At 35.3% G+C, this 21,382-nt stretch overlaps 3 protein-coding genes across 4 annotated transcripts; all 3 read left to right on the top strand.

The window, feature by feature from the left end:
- The first annotated feature begins 219 nt into the window (after positions 1 to 219).
- LOC114374094 (putative pentatricopeptide repeat-containing protein At3g15200) lies at positions 220 to 2,637 on the top strand. Of its 2 annotated transcripts, none has more exons than XM_028331692.1 (2): positions 220 to 1,005; positions 1,428 to 2,637. In XM_028331692.1, the coding sequence occupies exons 1-2, from the start codon at positions 365 to 367 to the stop codon at positions 2,260 to 2,262; spliced, it is 1,476 nt and encodes a 491-aa protein (XP_028187493.1). In that variant the 5' UTR covers positions 220 to 364; the 3' UTR covers positions 2,263 to 2,637. The 2 variants fall into 2 exon arrangements, with proteins under 2 accessions (XP_028187493.1, XP_028187494.1); XM_028331693.1 differs by having other exon boundaries at positions 224 to 975.
- Positions 2,638 to 4,747: 2,110 nt separating this feature from the next.
- On the top strand, positions 4,748 to 8,946 carry LOC114374595 (E3 SUMO-protein ligase MMS21). Its single transcript, XM_028332256.1, has 8 exons — positions 4,748 to 4,946; positions 5,024 to 5,095; positions 5,172 to 5,282; positions 5,841 to 5,951; positions 6,334 to 6,473; positions 8,377 to 8,456; positions 8,537 to 8,631; positions 8,767 to 8,946. Exons 1-8 carry the CDS (start codon positions 4,845 to 4,847, stop codon positions 8,866 to 8,868), a joined length of 813 nt encoding a protein of 270 aa, XP_028188057.1. The 5' UTR covers positions 4,748 to 4,844; the 3' UTR covers positions 8,869 to 8,946.
- Positions 8,947 to 12,519: 3,573 nt separating this feature from the next.
- Positions 12,520 to 20,454, top strand: LOC114375052. The gene is made up of 6 exons (XM_028332798.1): positions 12,520 to 14,339; positions 15,181 to 15,321; positions 15,455 to 17,204; positions 17,533 to 17,816; positions 18,184 to 19,034; positions 19,133 to 20,454. Exons 1-6 carry the CDS (start codon positions 12,954 to 12,956, stop codon positions 20,328 to 20,330), a joined length of 5,610 nt encoding a protein of 1,869 aa, XP_028188599.1. The 5' UTR covers positions 12,520 to 12,953; the 3' UTR covers positions 20,331 to 20,454.
- The last annotated feature ends 928 nt before the right edge of the window (positions 20,455 to 21,382 follow it).

The raw sequence follows: 21,382 nt of genomic DNA, 5'->3' as shown, positions 1-21,382 counted from the left end.
CGTCTTTTACTTGATATTAATTTGACACAATATAATATTTCAAACTGATGGAATAAGAAACATTTAAATTTATGTATGTATTACTTTAGGGATAAAGATGAATGGACATCTCATGTTATTAGACATCTTGAAAGAGAAAAAAAATATATAAACGCAAATATGATTTGATAAAGACGAGAACAATAATAATAAAAAATAAAAAAGTGTTCGTATTTAGGATATATGAGTGTTCATATATGATTACTTTACTTAAATTAAGACCCATTCATTAGTTTTGAACTATTGGATGGCCTCAATCGGGTGAAGGAGTTGAAACTTTACGACATTTGCAACACAAATCAAATCATTATCACTCAAGCATAGTATGGCATGCAACATTAGAGCGAGTACGAGGCTTCACCAAGGAATCTTCCAAACGTTCTCCAACAACGTTAAAACCTCAACCCCACGGTTCGTGCATTCGTGTCCAGCCACGTTCATCCAGAACCTTCTCAAGTTCCGAAGAGACAAACCCACAGAACAGTTGTATCGAGCTCTCGACCAGTGCGGGTTCGACCTCAACCACGACCTCGTTCTCGACGTGCTGCGACGACACCGTTCCGATTGGCGACCCGCGCACGTGTTCTTCAACTGGGCCTCCAAGACCACCACCGGGTACCAGCCCAGTTCCGATGTCTGCAACGAGATCGTTGACATCCTTGGCAAAATGCAGCGCTTTCAGGAACTGCACCAAGTGCTCGACGAAATGTCCAAGAGAGAGGAACTCCTCGATGAAGCCGTGTTCGCCACCCTGGTTCGTAGGTTCGTGGGTGCTCATAAAGTGGATGAAGCAATTCAGCTATTCTACAGAAGGAAGGAGTTTGGGTTGGAGTTAAATTCGGAGGCTTTTCGCACTCTCTTGATGTGGCTGTGCAGGTACAAGCACGTGGAAGACGCAGAAGCTTTGTTTCACAATTCGGTGAAGAAGGGTTTGAGGTTTAATCCTGCACACTACAAAAAATTAATGTATTAGTGATTAAATTTAGTGATAAAAGTTGCTTTTTCTGACTGGGTTTAATTAATTATTTGGTCCCTATGCTTGTTGTGTCTACTTTTCATTTTAATCCTGTATTTAAAAACTCAATCTTTTAGCCTCCATACAAGCAACATTTTATGTTTTAATTAATCCTTCTACCTCTATTTTGTGTGAGTCTTATCTTACACCGCCAGAAAACTAACAACAGGATTAACACAAAAAAATTTGCTCGTACAGGTCTAAAATGTAGAGTTTTTAGATATAGGGACTAAACTGAAAAATTGGCACAGATATAAGGACCGAATGATTAATTAAATCTTCTAACTAATATTGAGGTGACAAAAATTTTGCTAATAATTTTTATAAAATTATGTATAAATTGTTTTATCACGAACTTTAATGGTTCTTGTAGGGCTGATATAAAGATGTGGAACGTGATCCTGAATGGTTGGTGTGTTTTGGGGAACTCGCATGAGGCAAAGAGGGTGTGGAGAGACATAGTGGCTTCTCCATGCAAGCCTGATATATTTACCTATGCCACCTTCATCAAGGCATTGACCAAGAAAGGGAAACTTGGGACGGCACTGAAGTTGTTCCGTGGCATGTGGGACAAGGGTGGTAAACCGGATGTTGTGATATGCAACTGCATCATTGATGCTCTTTGTTTCAAGAAGAGGATTCCTGAGGCCTTGGAGATTTTCTGTGATATGAGTGAGCGAGGTTGTGAACCGAATGTTGCTACTTACAATTCACTTATTAAGTACATGTGCAAGATACAGCGGATGGAGAAGGTTTATGAGCTGGTGGATGAGATGGAGAGGAAGAAGGGGAGTTGCTTGCCTAATGCTGTTACATATTGTTACTTGCTCAAGAGCTTGAAGGAGCCGGGGGAGGTTTGCAGGGTTTTGGAGAGGATGGAGAGAAATGGATGTGGCATGAATGATGATGTTTATAACATGGTGTTGAGGTTGTACATGAAATGGGATGATGGGGATGGAGTTAGAAAAACATGGGAAGAAATGGAGAGGAATGGATGGGGACCAGATAGGAGATCATATACCATCATGATTCATGAAAACTTTGAGAAAGGGAGAGTAAAGGATGCCGTGCGTTATTTAGAGGAGATGATATCTAAGGGAATGGTGCCAGAGCCAAGGACGGAGAAGCTAGTAAGTTCCATGAACATTCGGTTGAAGGGGAGGTCAGAAAAACAGGAAGATGTTGAAGGGGGGACAACTAGTCTTTGAGCCTTGAGGTCTTGGAATTTGGTCCAATTGGAATGTTTGGACAATGTGTCCTTAGGCTTTGTAGTTCGGTTTGGTTGTAATCAACTTAGAAGTATGTTCACCTTGGTTGTAAAGCCTTAAACCAAAACCATTATATCAAGTTTTGTAGAATGGTGAGAGGCAGGTTTAGAATCTCTAGTGGAATGCCAATTGGCAGTAGTGTGTCACTCATGTAAATTGGCATTAGCGGGTACCAGTTCTGCAGAGATTTCAGACCTGTTGAGCTTTTGGAAGGAAATATGGTTATGGAAATGAGTAAAAACACTCGCTCCAGCAGAAACTAATGTTACTCAGACAGGATTGTTAATGGTAATTAGTAAACTGCAAGTTAATGTCCTTTTTATGGGTATAGCTAGAACCTCAAGCATAGTTAGCAACTTAGCGTTACTGATATGCATACGTATATATAAACTAAGTAAATACAACAGAGTAACTTTCAAATTTCACTAGTAATTGCTATATTGCTTCTCTATCACAGGTGAAATCCTTGAAGTGATTGATCGAGCTCTTTGTTATAAATAAAATGTTTTTAGTTGTGCAATTAATATCGAAACTATCCAAGGGAATACATACAATGTGACATAGATCACTTTGACATCTAAGGCTTCATTCAAGCTATCAGTTCAGCCAATTTAGCTACATGCTCTACTCAATCAAATGGCTCTAGGATTGAAGACATATCTACTCTAATAATATGTCAAAAGTTGGGCAGATTTTCCTTTTTCTTCTCTGCTAGTCAAGGATGTTAGGCACGTGTTCGATCGACTTTCTAAGCTATAAAGTTAGAGCTGTCAAAACGGGTCAGTTCGGCTCACGTGGGCTGGCCCGCAACGGGTTGAACTAAAAGTGGGCTAGCCCAGCTTGGCCCACTTTTGTGTGTGTTAACAAAATGTCAACCCGGTCCGGCCCACCACGAGTTGGTAGATTATGCGAATTGACCCACTTTTTTGTCTTTTTTTTTTTGTAAAAAAAAAAATTATTCCAAACAACTTAAAATAAAATTCAATATAAAAATCAAACTAAATCAAATACAAACATTCAATATTAAAGTGATTGAAGTCTTCAAAATAAACCTTCAACATTAAGATAATTGAAATTTAAATGTTATCAAAAATAAACTTCTAAACTATTGAAATTAAACATTAGAGTCATGAACTGTGAAATTTAGAATAACTTTCTCTTTTTTCTCAACATCACCATTACAAAAATAAAAAATAAACAATATCATTAATAAGTCAAATAAATAAAACAACACACATTATTGTTATGATTATTTTAAGAATAATTATTGTTATGTTTTTACCCATTACTTCATATTATTATGTGGGTGAAAAATTATATAAATGTGAAATTTACTCATATTATTGTTATGATTATTTTAAGAGCAATTATTATGATTATATGCTATAAAACTATACTCATATCTTTAATGATTTCAAAGTTAAGTTAATTATTTTATATTTTACTCTTTTTACTTATTTAAATATTAGTAAATATGAACTATACAAGTTAGAAGAAAATATATGATAAGTTACTTTAATAAATCATAATATTTGATATATTATATTTTATGATGATAACCCCATGAAAAGATTGATCATCAATGTGTTTAATTTTAAAAGATATTCATAATATTTACAAATTTCATTAATAATGAATTATTTATAATAAATCATAAAAAAATTTATTTTATAAATATTTTATAATGTAAAAATTTAATGAATTTAAATTTAAATAATTATAAATTTATATTTACTATTTTCTTTTTAATTTATACACATAAGAAACAAATCATGAAAATTTTCAATAGACTTAAATATGTTTGAAGATAATACATACTTAATTAATAATAATAATAATAATAAAATAAAAAAATAATTTCTTAACAATTATAAATTTATAATAATAAAAAAATAAAATAATATATTATTTAAATTTGGTGGATTGACGGGCTGGTCCACCAACCCACGAATTGAACCTATTTAACCCATGGATTAAATGGATCGGATTGAAAAATTGTCGGTATTAATTGTTTTTTAAAAAAATGAGTCCGACCCACTTCTAACCCGCAGTAGACCGGACTGACCCATGATCCGAAACTCATTTTTACGACTCTATATAAAGTATAAACCAATGTACAAGCGAAAACTAATGCATGTTAGGAAACTTGTATTGCTGTATTGCATTTTATAAACTAAGCTTCAATATGTTTAACTTCTTAAACTAAACTATTAATTTGATCATTGATAGATTTGTTTGATATTAGTTTAATATTTTAAATATTTATCATATTAAATTCTTGAATCTATGAAAAAGTATAAAACTAATCCTTATTTTATAATAAAATATTACATATTTTATAAATCACTCTACCACACTGAAAAAAAAAAAAGGTAGAATCTTTTAAAAAAGAAAAATAGAAAAAACATGTAATGGTCATAACTCATGACCTCAAAGGACAAAATTATGTGTTTGGCGAACTTGAATTCATTGGCTTGTGTGGCTTTCTCCCTCCAAAAAACTCCCCTCTTTTCCGTCGGAGAATGGCGTCATCTTCACAAAGCCGCTGTGTCAGCGGCAGCGCCGCCTCACGACTGAGGAACGCAGCTTCCACCTTCTGCTCCGACTCACAGCCTCTCCTTGCCGTAACTAATTTTTCACCCTTTCCCTTTTCTTCACTGCTTCCCATTGCTCATCACTCATTTTCTAGGTTTTCTTTTAGGATATCCGAAAAACCGTGCTTATGATGAAGGACATCGCAGTTCAATTGGAGAAAGACAACCTCCCTGACAAGGTTATTATTAAATTTCTTTGTGTTTGATGATATCAAAATGAATTAGAGTGAAAAGTGAAGATGAATATCGTTTCAGGCGAAGGAACTGGAAGATGCGGTTATTGAGTTAGTAGGGCTATCTGAGCTCAGTGTGCAATTTTCATCAGCGGTTCAAGCTTTTGCTAACGCATACCAGCCTAAGGAAGAGGTTTTGCAATGCTAACACCTTTTTTAATTTGTAGGTTTAATACATCAGTAGCTCCTGAACATTTTGTGATTTTTAATCTAAAAAATCTTAGGGTCCTGCTAACCAGTGCCCTCAGGGCATGCATTGGTTATGGAGTTAAAAAGAGAAAATATTTATTGTGGAAATCATAGGAGAATAAGCCATGTGGAGCGCATCTTAGTAAAAACCTTTCTCCTTTTAGTTCTTTAACTAATGTCCTAAAGGCACTGCTTAGCATTTGCCAAAATCTTATAATTGGGTTCTTGATCTTCTATATGTTTTGTAATTGTATTCCTAGACTTAGTTTATGGTGGCTTGAAATTGCTAGAAAAATAATATTTTGCAGTGGCTTTACTGACTCCAGGAATCAAATTACAAAAATTGTAGAAGATCCAGGACCTTACAATGTTTTTAGTTTAATGATCTAATTAAAAATTCCCAAATAGTTTTGAGACCTACTGATGTATTAAACCTTATTTGTATTTTATGTTATCACTCATCATTTGAAAACTAACTATCTTGTTCATGTCCCAATTGCAGTTCACTAATTTTAACACGTTGTTTGAGGATGAGCTTTCCAGGTTTAAGGCCAACCAATCTTCAGATGTTCCTAAAAATCCTGTAGTACGCCAATTTAAGGAAGCTGTGTGGGTATGCTGCTTGATTTTACTATGTTGATGAAATTATCTATTGTGTTTATTTTCTTATTTTTGGTTAGTACTCAGTGAACTTCCCTATTTTTTATAGTATACTATCGTTTCTTGTCAAATGTCTTGTTCAAACTAAGGGTAGTGGTAATTGACTTTTCAAGTAGGCACTGATTTGCGCTTTGCACTATCTAGTAGTATGCATGCCACTTTGTAATATGATGCTTTCTTGATCCTGTTTAAAAGAACAGTTTTTTATGTAACTTCTGTAATAATATCATATTAATGTGTACTGATATTATTTTTATAAGTTCCTTCTGCAAGAGTGTTGTTAACTGGATTCCTGTAACCAATCTAATGTGTTTGCTGTTTATCTGGGACCTTAGAATGTTCATCATGCGGGGCAGCCAATGCCAGGCGAAGAGCAGGAGGATATTGTAATGACCAGTATCCAGTCCAACATTTTGAATATTACCTGTCCATTGAGTGGAAAACCTGTTACTGAGCTTGCAGAACCAGTTCGCAGGTAACATTAATCACTCTTTTTATTTTAGTAGGTTGAGTTATACCTTTTCTGTTTTATTTTTTAATTAAAATTTACATACTTTGATTGAATTATTTTTCCTTCCCAACTTTATTTCTTGGCATATATGTAAATTTGCAACGTATGCATGTCAGCGTGTGTAGTCATTCACTTGCTACGCAGAATAGGTAAATGGAAAAAACAATCCTAGGTATGGGGTGAAAAAATTGATTGCAAAAAGTACCATGTTTGGTAATTCTAGATTTAATATGTATTTTTTATTTTGTTTAGCACCAATTTTTCAGAAAATTCTTGCTGGAATGATAAATTCAAGCATGCCAAGCCAACTTTCTGGGTGGATTATGGGGTGTTAGTGTTATTATAGTCTGTGCTGCTGATTTATCTAGGAGATAAGATACAGCATGATGTTTTAAGGTCCTTCACCTCCCTTCTCTGATGGCAGGGATGTGAATGGGTTGGCTTGGTTGAAGGCTGAAGACACATGCAAATCAATGAGAAAGATGCCTGTATCTGTCTTGTAATCCATTTGGCTGTGTTTTTCTCAGCTGTGGCCTGAGCCAAAATAAATTATTTATATATCATAAAAAGAAAAACAATAATTTATCATTGTTATTTTTGTATTTGTCTGGGTGTAGTGTACTCGTGTAAATGGATGAAATACATGCATCCATACCCATGCCCGAATAACCTGCATCAATGGACCATATGCACTGATACCTGCACTGAACTTGGGTCAATTGGTCAGTTAACAATAGTGGGTCTAAATGAGTAGAGCTACTTGTAAATCATTTGACCTTGACTTGTTAAATGCTCAACCAAATTTGTTTGATTGACTAAGCAAACAAGCTTGAGCTTAAATCTAAACTCAGTTATTCAAATGAGATAAGCTCAGGCTTTATATGTTTGATAAAAGCTCACAAACAACTTGTGTTTGTGTATGTGTATATTCTATACAAAAGATTGTCATTTTAAATGAGAAAATGTATGTATACTAATAATAATAATTTATTTATTGTTATTACTTAGTAAATTGTTATCTTATTGATTTATTACTGTCTACTATTTACGCAACGCTACTTTTCAAAGAGTTTCTTTACTCTCTTCAACTTCTAGCATAAAGATATGTACTCAACTAAATGCTAAATTAATAAACATAGAAAGAATACATTGGAGAAAATTTGAGGTAGGAAAAGAAAATTATTGTTAGAATTTAGAATATGTTGAATAGTAACTGTCATGTTGAATGTTTTAGGACTGAAAGTTAGCAGTTACATATTATTAAATATGCGTAATAGGGGAATAGAGGGATATGTGTGTATTGTTTTCTAGTAATTTGTGCTGAGAATTCATCTCTGTAGGAGTTGAGTCTATGACTATAGGACAGAAAATTCTGTTGTATTTTGTGTGATTTAGTATTACTTTTATCCAATATATCAATTGGTGTTCTATCATCACCACCTGCATTGCTCATTTACAGTTGAGAGCCATGGTAAAAAGCTATGATATCAATTGATAAGAACCTTGGGAGAACTACACCACGAAAGCTAGCTGTTGTAGTTGGAGAGACTGAGAGTCTAAGACCTTATAAACTCCACATTAAATCCTAAGCATCCAATGTGAGACTCAAGTAGTCAAGTTGCATACCTTGCTGTTGGATCCTCACACCTGTCCCACTCAAAACTACCCATTCTTCTCAATATTCTATTTTTCTTTTCCATCTCTTCCAGCCTCCCTTCCTTGTCTGCACACCATAGAAAACTAGTTCTTTACAGTAAGAGTTATGTATTTGCACTAAAATGCATGTTCTTTGGAAGATCTGGTGAGTGGATTCAAGTATTATTGATATATTATGTATGTTACTCATGTTTCTCTTTTATTGATGCAGCATGGAGTGCAGGCACATTTATGAAAAGAAAGTAATAATGCAATATTTGAAGTCAAAGCAACATCAATGCCCAATTTCAGGTAGATCATTGTTGTCTGACAACCTTTACATTAATCCTATGCCACCATTGCGTTTCTCTTTAACCAAATCTTGGTGTCAGGTTGCCCAAAGATATTGCAGGCAGATAAGCTGGTGCAAGATCCGTTGTTAATGATTGAGATTGAGGAAATGCGCAAAATGAATAGAGAAACTGAGGTAGAAGATTATACCATGCTTAATGAAGATTAGTGATTGTTCAAACCAACTGCTGATAGGTTTTATCTGTAAATTCGAGTAGTTTCTTCTGTTACATACTCGTCAATATTTTTGGCTGTCTACGTTTGATTTCAGGACAATTGTAATTTCCCATTAGGCGTGCCAGACTGGTTAGTTAAAGTGGTTTCAATTTGCAAATTTGCGACATTTGCACACATATCAGTGAAGTTTCTATGATGGATGCATGTTCCATAATTTATCTCATTGCTCAATCATGCAGCCTGATGCTCCATGCTTTGCCTGTTATCTTTTGTATATTATTGTGTTCCTACTTCCTATCTTCTGATACTTTGTTAAAAAAGGGGTGACCCAGTGCAGAAGGCTCTCAATAGTGGGGGTTAAGAATTCAATTTGTAACTTCTAAGAAAGCAACCTTGCCATCTTGCTAAAGCTTGTACAAAATAGAGAGAAATTATTACTTCCTCCGTCTCATGATAAATGTTTTCTAAGAAGAAAAAATGAGTCTTAATAATTGTTATTTTAGTTTTTTTAATGTAATATTAACAATAAAGTTAGTTTTATAAAGTTATTATTATTATTTTCTTTCATTTATATATTATTTTTTCTTGATCTTAATAAAAAAATCTAGGAGAAACTTATTATGGGATGTAGAGAGTATTTTTCTTCTATATATATTGATATTTTGACTTTTTTTCTCCCACTAAAACTTTAATATTTTTATAAATTCAATATTATTAATTATTCCTTCGAGTCCTTTTTATAAGAATCCTTTTTATAAGAAGCAAGTGATAATATAAAATATACACCCATTTATTTTTTACAAAAAGGATTGGAGGGGGAGTAATTAATTTTACCTATACCTCTAGTTAAACAATGACTTCAATAGTAATTTATTGAGTAAACTATTGTGAAATTGTTGAAATAAATTTTTGAAATTTAAATTATAGTAGTGCCTCAATTTAGAAAAATGTCAAATAAATTATTGAAGTTGAAATTTGTTAGTTACTTTAGTCTTTAATGTTAGCTTTAAGTTATAAATTTTTTGAAATTGAAATTTGCTACTTGCTTCAGTCTTTAATATTAGCTTTGTTAGTGATTATATACAACTTCTATGTTTATCTCAAAATCTAATTCGATTAGTTATTATGCCTAAAATAAACAAGAACATGAACTGATCACATAATCTTTGACAACAAGATATTATTAGGTCACTAAAATGACAATATCTAGTGTTATGGACCTTATTTCTAGGTGAGACCAAAACCATTGGTTAGTTAACATAAACGGTTATATTTCTTATGAAAACATCTCTAAGGTTGGTTTGCATTCCATGGGGTATGCACGGTTGTGCAGTACAAAGCACAATTGTGTTTCATTTCTGAAATGTTATTCTTGTTTTGAAACAGGGTCGTACATAACTTTGTCTAAAATATTGTTCCAATTTTTCTTATGCATGACCATACTTTACATGTAGCATAGTCATGCTTCTTGAATATTTATAAATCAAATTCTTTATGCATAGTCGTGCCTATGTGAAGTAGGATTGTTCTTACTAAAGGTGCACTACACAAATTCATTATGCATGGTTGTGTTTAGGTTAAGCATGATTGTTCTTAATGATGCATGCCTTTGCTTCATGATGTAGGCACATGCTTTACAGTGTTAGTCCAGAACATTCTAATTCTACAATTGATTTAACTCACTAATTCCTTGCCTATTATCAAGAACATATCAAATAATTAATGTACAACACACTTAGGCAAACAATACCTTTCAATCGCAAGAACCCCAAAAAGGGCAAATCATAAGAACAACCAAACTATCAATTTATCATCTAAAAAAATCAAATACTTCAAGGTATTCACAACCTGTCCAATAGCATCAAACATAAAAATAACTAATTTGGGGTCTAGTGTCAACCCATTTGCCGATGACCAATGTCATAACCACGAGCAAGAGTTTTCACTTATCCTTACCTCAAAATAAGCTTTTCACAATAAGGGATGCGAGCAACATCAACAGTTCCATAATCTTTCTCACTCCTTAGCTCATGACTCCAAAAACAACTCATTTTCTCCCCCATCTCTCTAACTTACATTTGGTAGCACATGAGTGGGTTTGGTCTCTAGTTGGGCCTCAATTGCTCTCTAGAGTTTTATCATCATCAACAACAACAACAAAATAACATTAAATATCACCCAACAACAACGATGCCGATGAGTGGACGGCGATGGTGTATTCAAGATTTTTTAGTGCTTAGTTGTATAAAAAAGACTTACACACACTTTTTCAAGAATCTACAACCAATCAATATATCATTTATATTTACCTTGCATTTTTTTATCACTTTCAATTACCTCTATTGTCTTTTATCTTTGTAAATTTACTTTTGTTTAACCTTCAATACTAAGCACTCTTCGAAATAACTTAGGAGCCTACAACTGAAAAAAGAGATACTCTTTTTAGAGTCAATTTATTAATTCATTTGAAAGTCATTGAGAACAATTAGCTGGCCATTTAGCTAAATTTTTCCATGAGACAACAACTATATAAACTCCTTAATTACAATGATGAAGATTTGTTTCCTTTCGTGTACGTATGGAAAAAATTGGATTAATAATGTTTTTAATTTTAATTTTTTAAAAACTTGGACTTTGTTTCTGACTTGATTTTGATTCCAACATTTTTTAATTACTCAAAATTTGGTCTCTATGTAAAAGAAAAAGTGTTAATTTTTGGAACTAAAGCTAGAATATTTCCAACAAAAAAAATGCAAAATCTGTTATTTTGAAAAGTCAAAAATATTTTTTTTTCGAAGACTAAATAACATCATTAATGAAAAAAATATAAAACATTAATTTACAGTCGAAATTGATATTCAAAATATTATAGTTATAAATAAATTTTGTATATTATTGAGTAATTTTAACTTTAAATAATATCTTAAAAATATAAATTAAATTTCTTTGATAAAAATATTATTAAAATTATAAAAGTATGCATATATAGTTTAAGTAAATTTTAAAAATATAAATAAAAATAAAGAATATTATCTATTATTCATAAAAAAGGAATAAATAAGAAAATAAAATTATTTTCAAGATAAAAGTTATCCAAACATCACACACTCAACTGTAAAATGTTAAGTATAGAAACGTGTTGGTTCTAAGTTTAACTTATTTTGCAAGAATGGATAGCATCCCAATCTCAATTGCCAAACTGTCATTCGTTGGAGGCCAGTGGTCATCTAACTCCTTTTCATCAATTTTAGGTCTATCCAGTGATAAATAAGAGTTTTATGAAGAAAGTTTTGGCTTTTAATTTCTCACCCTCTATAGTGCTAAGTACATACCAAACCCACCACCACCCTCAATTACTTATAATTAGAAATTGATATCAATGTATTACTATTGACAATTATAATCTAAAAACAAAAAAATTACGATAAATACAAAAAAACAGAGAGAAATACTACTCACCAGAGCACAGTAGTCCCCACTTAAAGCATCCAATACCCAAATATTTAAATTTTTAAAGAGCCGTTGTCCTTTCAAAATCTCAACATTTCATGCAACATGCATAACCCCCCGATACCCTCCCAATTTGCTCTTATATTTGGGTCATGCAAACTTTGATATTGGCGGCAACATTGTGTGGGGAAAAAAGAAATTATTAGAAAATTTGGCCAAAATACACCATTGGCACCTATTCCAACTCCTTCATCAAGCGCGTGTATCACACCAGCATTCACTTCGACACAAATCAACGGTTCTAGTTTCTTTCATCCACCCCAACCATCACGTGAATATCACGCAATCCACTCGCGCGTGGACAAAAAGATACAAATATCAGAGCAAAAACCCTCTTATTTTTCACTCTCACACGCCCTAGTATAGCCACTGCACAGTAATCAAATTTCAGAGCGAAAAGCACTGAAAAACGAAGGGTCTCAGGAAACCCCAAAACCCAGAAACCCAATCTTCACTGAAAAATGGAAAACACCCTTTAATCGAACCAAAAACCCAATCGAAGAAGATGCGACACCTATTCGATTTCTAGGGTTTCGGTTTCTCTCCCACCTTGGACCAACCAGGGCAGCGCTGCAACGGCGACGCTTTTCTTCCGAATCAGAGCACATTCGAACACCCAATTGGACGGAGAAGACAATCGGAGAATGCCCATTTGCTAGTTTTTGAGAGGGCCAAAAAAGTTTTTCATTTTTTCTTTTTCAATTTTTGTGCATTTTCACATATTTTTCTCTCTCTATTTTTGTCGTGTGGTGATTCTTCCGCTTTCTGGTCATGCGATCATCGCCGTCTTCATTGGGTTCGTCGTCTCGATCAGGTTCGCGGCTTCGGAAGAAGCACAAGAGGTTGGATGCAATATGTGAGGAAGAGTACAGTCGAAACCATGGTGAGTTGAATGAGGATAATGAGGATAATGGGGATTTGAACCCTGATGCTGGGGTTCGTCGAAGCTCCCGGGTTCGCCGTGCCCCAATGCTGCTCGACGCTTCTCCAGCTCCGCCGAAGAAAAGGAGGAAAGTGGGGAAGGGTGGAATTGGTCGTATTGTGGAGGGTGCTAGGAGATTAGGGCGGGAAAATAAAGGTTCTGGTGGGGCTTGGAGTTCTAGGTTGAGATCAAGAGTTGGCAATGTAGGTGTTAGGGTGAAGGAGGAGAGGGAATCGCCTCGTGGGAAGAGGAAGCTTTTTGAGGGTGTGGTTGGAAGGAGGGGTGTTGAGGAGGTTGGTGGGAAAGAGGAGTTGGGAGGTTTGATGCCGAAAGTGGTTAAGTCGAAGAGACCGGGGAGGATTAAAGCCACAAAGCATGAGGAAGGGCATGAAGAGGATGTGTCTGATGGGAGTTTGGAGGAGAGTAAGAGTCAGGAAGTGGAGATTATGTTGAGCAGTGGTGAGGAGAGTGATTCTGATCCGGAAACCAAATTGTCTGGAGGGGATTGCATGGATGATTCAGATGGAAATGCCTCTCCTGTGATAGGGAATGAGGAGGGGAATCCAATGGATGATTCGGATGGAGATGTCGCTCCTATGATAGGGAATGAGGAGGGGGATCAGATGGATGATTTTGATGGAAATGACCCTCTGATGGTAGGGAACAAGAAGAACTTATGCAACGATTTGCAAATAGATGAATGTGATGGCAACGCTGAATCGTCTCCAATGGAGCATGTAGTTAAAGTGGATGATCAGTTAGAGAGTGTGAAGGAAAGCAAAAATGTAGGTGATGTAGCTGAACAGGTAGATAATGAAGGATCTGTTGGTAAGGAGGTTGACGTCAATGAAAATGTCTTGAAAGATGCAAATGATGGTAAGGAGGATGATGCTGATGAAAATGTCTTGAAAGGTGCAAATGTTGGGAGGTCGGATGAGTTGAAACATGCTTCAATTGACAAGCGTGGTCACCAGCGTATCAAAGAGGGAAGGCGGTGTGGTTTGTGTGGTGGAGGGAGCGATGGTAAGCCTCCGAAAAGGTTAGCTCAGGATAATGGTGAAAGTGAGAATGAAGCTTATAGCGGGTCATCATCTTCAGAGGAGACTAATTATGATATCTGGGATGGTTTTGATGATGAACCTGGTTGGCTTGGGCGTCTCTTGGGTCCTATTAATGATCACTGTGGTATTGCTAGAATATGGGTTCATCTGCACTGTGCTGTATGGAGTCCAGAGGTGCGGTTTTAATTTTGTAGTTTCTGAAACATGGTTTGCATCATGAAACTCTGCATATTGTGAGCTTGAGGTTTATGTATGACTTTAGAGAATAACATTGCAGACTTGTTGATCACACTGACATTTTAATTTTAATACCTACTAAAAGCTCTGTTTGGTAGTAAAAGTCTTGCTCTGGTAATTGTTAATGAAGCAAAATAAGTTCTAAACTGCTAATAACTAATACATCTTAAGTTCTTAAACGTCCCCCTTTTTTTTCCCATTGGAATATAACTTACATAAGGGATAAAAGACAACCATTTGCTTTTACAGTTCTTGACCTTGGATGTAGATTAAACACTTGATGCAAGGTAAGATGCTTTGGTGTGTTTGAAAACCCGTTACAGCTCAGTTGAATGGAGACTTCCCACTTTCCAATGCACAAACTCAGAAGGAAGGGGCTTGTTGGAAACAAACACACACTGAAGATCCATTGTTTCTTTAAACTTAAACTGTTTATAAACTTCTTTTCTTTAATTCTGTGTGCACCATTTCAATTTTTGTCATCTGTCCCAAATTCCAAATGAACATATAGACCTTTTTTTGGACCTGAAAATATAGATGCTATGTTAAGCCTTTTTAGTAAAATATGCATGCTGTATAATTAATATTGTCCATAGTAATCAGCAGACATTGCCAACTCCTGAACCAAAATGGTTGTGTTCCCCCCTGGGCTCTTTGTTAAATTTTATCAACTTAATAGTTTTGTTGCTTAGAGTTGACATTCAAATTGTCTTTCTATTTGTAGCTTAGTCAAATTTTATGTTAAAAGTAAATATTTCTTGTGACAAACTTTTTGCAGGTTTATTTTGCTAACTTTGGATGCTTAAAAAATGCGAGAGCTGCACTTTTCCGAGGAAGAGCATTGAAGTGCACGCGTTGTGGGAGGCGAGGGGCAACCACTGGTTGTCGCGTTGATCGTTGTCCAAGAACTTATCACTTGGTTGGTTATGAGTTTTCTTGTTAAGAATAACATTCACAAATATTTTGAACTCCCTTTATTTTGCTACTGCAAGCAAGAAAAGCATTCTTTTATACCAACCATAACCAAAACTAACACTATCTGGGTTTTGCAGCCTTGTGCAAGAGCAAGTGGTTGCATCTTTGATCATCGCAAATTTCTTATAGCTTGCACAGATCATCGGCATCTCTTCCAACCACGTGGCAATAAATATTTAGCCCGGATAAAGAAGTTGAAGGCTAGGAAAATAATGTGGGAGATAAGGAAGCGATCAAATGAAGCTTGCAGAAAAGATATTGGAGATGAAGAGAGATGGTTGGAAAATTGTGGAGAGGATGAAGAATTTTTGAAACGTGAGAACAAGAGGCTTCATCGTGATTTATTGAGAATAGCCCCAGTGTACATTGGGGGTTCAGATTCTGCCAGTGAAAATTCATTTCAGGGATGGGAATCTGTTGCTGGGCTTAAAGATGTCATCCGTTGTATGAAAGAAGTTGTTATTTTACCTCTCCTATATCCTGACCTCTTTGATAATTTAGGGCTTACACCTCCAAGAGGTGTTCTTTTGCATGGGCATCCTGGAACGGGGAAAACTTTGGTGGTCCGGGCATTGATAGGTGCATGTTCCCGTGGTGATAAGCGGATTGCATATTTTGCCCGTAAAGGTGCAGATTGCTTGGGGAAGTATGTTGGTGATGCTGAGCGTCAACTAAGACTATTATTTCAGGTTGCTGAGAAATGTCAACCTTCTATAATATTCTTTGATGAAATAGATGGGTTGGCACCCCGCCGCACTAGGCAGCAAGATCAGACACACAGTTCTGTTGTGTCAACATTGCTTGCTCTTATGGATGGTTTGAAATCAAGGGGTTCAGTTGTGGTAATAGGTGCAACAAACCGTCCTGAAGCTGTTGACCCAGCACTTAGGCGCCCCGGTAGATTTGATCGAGAAATTTATTTTCCATTACCAACAATTGAGGACAGAGCTTCCATTCTCTCACTTCACACCCAGAAGTGGCCAAAACCAATTACCGGGTCCTTGCTTGAGTGGATTGCAAGAAAAACACCTGGATTTGCTGGTGCTGATCTCCAGGCTCTTTGTACCCAAGCGGCGATGAATGCGTTGAAGAGGAATTTCCCTTTGCAAGAAGTCCTGTCTTTAGCTGCTGAAGAAAAACATTCTGGTTCTAAGCACATTCCTCTTCCATCCTTTGCAGTGGAGGAGAGGGATTGGTTAGAGGCTTTTTTTTCTTCCCCACTACCTTGCTCCCGGAGAGATGCTGGAAATGCTGCTAATGATGCAGTATGCTCCCCTCTTCCCATCCAACTTATTCCTTGTTTATTGCAGCCATTATGCACTCTTCTTGTATCTCTTTATCTTGATGAACGATTATGGTTACCACTTTCCATACTGAAAGCTGCAACAGTGATAAAGGATGTCATGATTTCAGCTCTAGACAAAAAGCAAAAGCCTTCTGATCGCTGGTGGTTGCACATGGATGATTTTCTTCAAGAAACAAACATTGTTTATGAGTTAAAGAGAAAGCTTACTTGTTCTGGCATTTTATCTGCCAACGACGGCAATGCTGGTTCTTGTGAAACTGAGGATGATGCCAATAATAACAGCTTGAAGTTAGAATCCTCCACAAGGAACCATCCTGGCATGCGTAGTGGTTTATTTGCATTGACCAACAAATCAGGATTTCGGATATTAATATCTGGAAATTCACGATCTGGCCCGAGGCATCTTGCTTCTTGCCTTCTTCACTGCTTTATTGGTAATATTGAAATACAGAAGATTGATATGGCAACTATTTTACAAGAAGGGCATGGAGAAGTGGTGCAAGGGATTGGTCAGATACTAAGTATGTCTCTCTTTTCTAGTGTTTGACTGGTAATGCTGATTTTTGTACTTTTGGAATCACTGTTTTGGGTTAACTAAATATGCTAATTAACAAAAACTCTGGAGATCAAATAAGCTGTCACCATTTGTTCATTGTTGCTGAGGTTATACTTATGACTTAGGCTTGCAAAGATAATGCTTTTTTTTCTTCCTAGCCGCTGAAAGGTGCCAAGTGTGAGAGAGGAGTTGAATTTGTTGCTCTATACAAAATATTGATGCTCAACTATTTTCATAATTGTAGCAACTTATAGATATAGATCTGATACTCACTGTTAGTTTCTATGTGGCAGTGAAATGTGCTAGCAGGCAATCTTGCATAGTATTCTTGCCAAGAATTGATTTATGGGCTGTGGAAAAACATTTCCAAATTGCTGAAAGGACTGATTCGTGTTTAATGATGGGCAAGTCGTGTTTCACACGAAACCAAGTTGTTGAGAAGGAAAATGAGATTAGTACTGAGAAAAACTCAACTGAGATGATCAAAGGCCAAGCCAACACAAAGGCTTCCTATGCCTGGATGTCATTTATTGAGCAGGTGGAATCCATTGATGTATCCACATCCTTGATGATTCTGGTATGAATACTTTTTTGCTTTTAATAATTAAGCCTTTATACCATTGGTTCCTAGGTTTTTGCTCCTTTTTTTAAAGTTGAATGTTGATTTATGTTACTTCACTAATTTCTTAATTGCTATTTTAGAATATATTAATACAATTTCATATTCATATTGAGTAATTCTTATGGCTTTTAACATTAAGATACAGTTGTTTGAGCAGCAACATTGTCTGGCAAAATGATACTCCTTGGTCAATTTTTTTTTTAATCTCTCAATTATCCTTGGTTTTTGCAAGAATAGGTCATTCATTGTAGTATTGGCTAGACATTTAATAATATTTTATATTGGTTAGTAGATCCTTATATTTGTTTTTCATTTGTGGCAGGCTACTTCAGAAGTTCCCTATACAGAACTTCCGCACAAAGTAAGGGAATTCTTTAAGAGTTATCAATCTAAAGATGGCCGGTCAACTCCTTTGGAGCAGACAATTCCTCGATTCTCTGTGCAGATTGATGAGAATTTTGATCATGACATGGTGATCAATCTATCCGCACTAGAGCTATTGAGAAATGTAGTTGAGCAGCTGGTTCAATTGATTCATCAGAGATCTCATGTTCATATGGGTTCCCAAAAGGGCAGAAGTTATGAATCAATTGAAGTTTCTAAAGATAAGGTATGTCAAAGAAAAGAAGATGGACCAGCTAATGATAAGAAGAGTGAAATCCAACTTGAATCCTTTACAAAAGTTCCACCAACACCCAACAGCAAGTCACTGAAGGGAAAGTCGACCCTGTTGTTAGCAATATCCACATTTGGCTATCAAATTCTTTTATACCCACATTTTGCTGAACTTTGTTGGGTCACTTCAAAACTCGATGAAGGTCCTTGTGCTGATGTAAGTGGACCTTGGAGGGGCTGGCCTTTCAATTCTTGTATAGTTCGTCCTAATAATTCACAAGACAAGGTGGCAGTATCTTGTAGTTCTGGTGGCACCAAAAGTAGGGAAGCATCTGGTCTAGTCAGAGGCTTGATTGCTGTTGGTTTATCAGCTTACAGAGGTGTTTATAAATCAGTTAGGGAAGTTTCCCTTGATGTAAGGAAGGTTCTCGAGATCTTAATTGAGAAAATCAATACCAAAATTCAAGTGGGGAAAGATAGATATCAATATTTTCGTATTTTGTCACAAGTGGCTTATTTAGAAGACATGGTCAACAACTGGGCTTATTCATTGCTAAGGTATTACCGCTTTTCCTTTAATATGCACAGTTGTTTAATTACTATATATATATATATTTTGTGGACTTGGTCTCTAACAGTAATTCTTTCCATTTTAGTCTGGAGCAGGATTCCCCTGAGCATAAAACAAAGGTTATACCAGAAAGTGGTGGGCCATTAAACAGTCATCTCACGCGGGAAAATCACCAAACTGAAGATGAGGACTGTCATTTAGTTGTTCCTGTGGATGGTAATGATTTGGAGACATTGGAGGGAAGTCACAAGGAAATTCCTTCTGAAACAACTGGATATCTTGCCTCTGATGACAACAATGATAATGTAGAGATTATTGATTGTGATGATGGAAATGCTAGTTCTGAAGGATCTCTACAGAACCATTCCTTTCCAGATAATAAGAATATCAACAACACTACTGCTGCAAGCCAACCACTTTATCCATCCACAAGTCTGGAGAATGGGACATTATTTGGACAATCTGAACCTGTAACTGCTGGAAATAATGAAGAGATGGATGGAGAACTAGAGATTTCAGAAGACTTGAAGAAATCCACGTGCACTCACCCTGTGGTCCCTTTTCAAAATGGACTTCACACTGCTTGTGATCCAGAGACACAGAATGTCGAGATTGGTAACTTAATTACCATCTCTGATCAGCCTTTTAGCTTGTCCGCGGTAGAGACTGCTACTAAATCAAGTGATGGTAAATCTGATAAACAGGAGAATGCTACAGATAACAATGTCTCTTCAAGTAATGGCAGTGGCCCTGCTGAATCTGGGGTTATTTGCTTGTATCAATGTTGCCCTGCATGCCTCCACAGTCTCCATCACTTGACAAAGAAAATACTTGTTGAAAAATGGGGTTTAAACAGTGAGCAGTGGACGGCAGAAGATGTCCATGATGCTGTTGCATCATTATCTGTGGATCTTATTTCAGCAGTTAGAAAATGCTCTATGCCTCAAGATTTCATTGATTCATCAAATAAAATCTCAAGAAATGAAAAGCATGGAACATCTCTCGACTGTTTGAAGCTGAGAACGTGTAATAATGGAAACCAAGGCAAGGATGTTGTGCCAGCTGAATGTTTTTCTCACGCAGCAAGCCAACATGCAACTGCAATGGAAGATATGGCACTGAATGAAGAATCGACGAAGCTTGATCTTAAATTTGTTTTCAGAGATGGTGTACTAGTTCATATGGACCCAGATAAGGATGTCAAAGTTCACTGTAAATTTGAGAATTTGTGCCTTTGTTCTTTAAGAGAGTTGATAGTAATGAAAAAGCGCCCTTTTGATTAGGCTATATTGTTTCATAGCTTGGAGTGCTTAGCAATTTTTTGGTGCTGATGCGGCATTTGTATATAACTTTTTCTGAGATTGAAATATAGTTCTGACCAGGAAAGTCCGAAGTTTCAAGTTTCAAGTGCTTCCATCATCAAAATATATTTTTCTTATAGTAATACTCAAGAAATAAATGCATTAATAGATGTCTAGTTGTATTGCCACTGTACACTGTAGTTAATAATCTATGCAAGGATATTTTAGTCAAATACAATTATTTCATCATAGGAATTAGTACAATCAATTGTTGTTTTTAAGATTTCTGCATTACTTTAAATACAAATAAAATGAAATGAGACAAAGTATTTTTTTTTCTTTCTAAATGACATTGATAACTAGAACCTGTGTTATCATGTATATAATAGGCCTTGAGCCTTGTTTAAAACTTCACTTTTTTTATACTATAAATTGTAAATTAGAATTTCTAATTTGGAAGTCAATTTTTTACTCTTTATTTTCTTAATTAGATACTTTTAATATATTTTTTTAGAGGTGTATTTTACATATGATAGAAAATAGTCAAAAATGTCTCTAAATTATTTTAAACCACCCTTTAAAATTTATTTGTATACTTGATTTTTTTTAATATGCTTATTATTTAGTTCAATTTAAAAATAATCTTACATCAATTTAACTTCTAATTATAAATTTAAAATGATATAATTTATGTATTTAAAATCTATTTATTTATTATAAATTATAATTATAATTATAGTTATATATGAACAAATATTTCTGCTATGCACTAAGCAGATTAAATACCAATTACTAAATTATCATTTATCAATTAATGTCAATCCTGCATGCTATACCGTTTCATTGCATGGTGTTTTTATTCTTTCAAAATGTTTAAAAAGAACATTCTTTCCGATTCAAAGGTTTACGGGAGAGGTGGGGACTGGGGAGATCAGAGATGTTGTTTAAAGATTAAATCCTAAACGCATTCATATTGATAATGTATTTGTCTGCTTTTAGCAAATAAAAAATAAAATGATTATGGGCTGCAAGAA

The sequence above is a fragment of the Glycine soja genome, chromosome 11 (genome assembly GCF_004193775.1).
Source record: "Glycine soja cultivar W05 chromosome 11, ASM419377v2, whole genome shotgun sequence".
NCBI lineage: Eukaryota > Viridiplantae > Streptophyta > Magnoliopsida > Fabales > Fabaceae > Glycine > Glycine soja.
The sequence above is the reverse complement of the archived record's forward strand: the minus strand, read 5'-3'. Positions and strand labels throughout refer to the sequence as shown.

Excerpts from the sequence above, each read along its gene's own strand:
- LOC114375052 (XM_028332798.1), top strand. The coding sequence starts at position 12,954 with ATGCGATCATCGCCGTCTTCATTGGGTTCGTCGTCTCGATCAGGTTCG. Across the intron at positions 15,322-15,454 it reads GTCCAAGAACTTATCACTTG|CCTTGTGCAAGAGCAAGTGG; the intron begins GTTGGTTATGAG and ends TGGGTTTTGCAG. Across the intron at positions 17,817-18,183 it reads CCACATCCTTGATGATTCTG|GCTACTTCAGAAGTTCCCTA; the intron begins GTATGAATACTT and ends CATTTGTGGCAG.
- LOC114374094 (XM_028331692.1), top strand. The coding sequence starts at position 365 with ATGGCATGCAACATTAGAGCGAGTACGAGGCTTCACCAAGGAATCTTC. Across the intron at positions 1,006-1,427 it reads GCACACTACAAAAAATTAAT|GGCTGATATAAAGATGTGGA; the intron begins GTATTAGTGATT and ends TGGTTCTTGTAG.
- LOC114374595 (XM_028332256.1), top strand. The coding sequence starts at position 4,845 with ATGGCGTCATCTTCACAAAGCCGCTGTGTCAGCGGCAGCGCCGCCTCA. Across the intron at positions 5,283-5,840 it reads CATACCAGCCTAAGGAAGAG|TTCACTAATTTTAACACGTT; the intron begins GTTTTGCAATGC and ends TCCCAATTGCAG. Across the intron at positions 8,457-8,536 it reads ACATCAATGCCCAATTTCAG|GTTGCCCAAAGATATTGCAG; the intron begins GTAGATCATTGT and ends TCTTGGTGTCAG.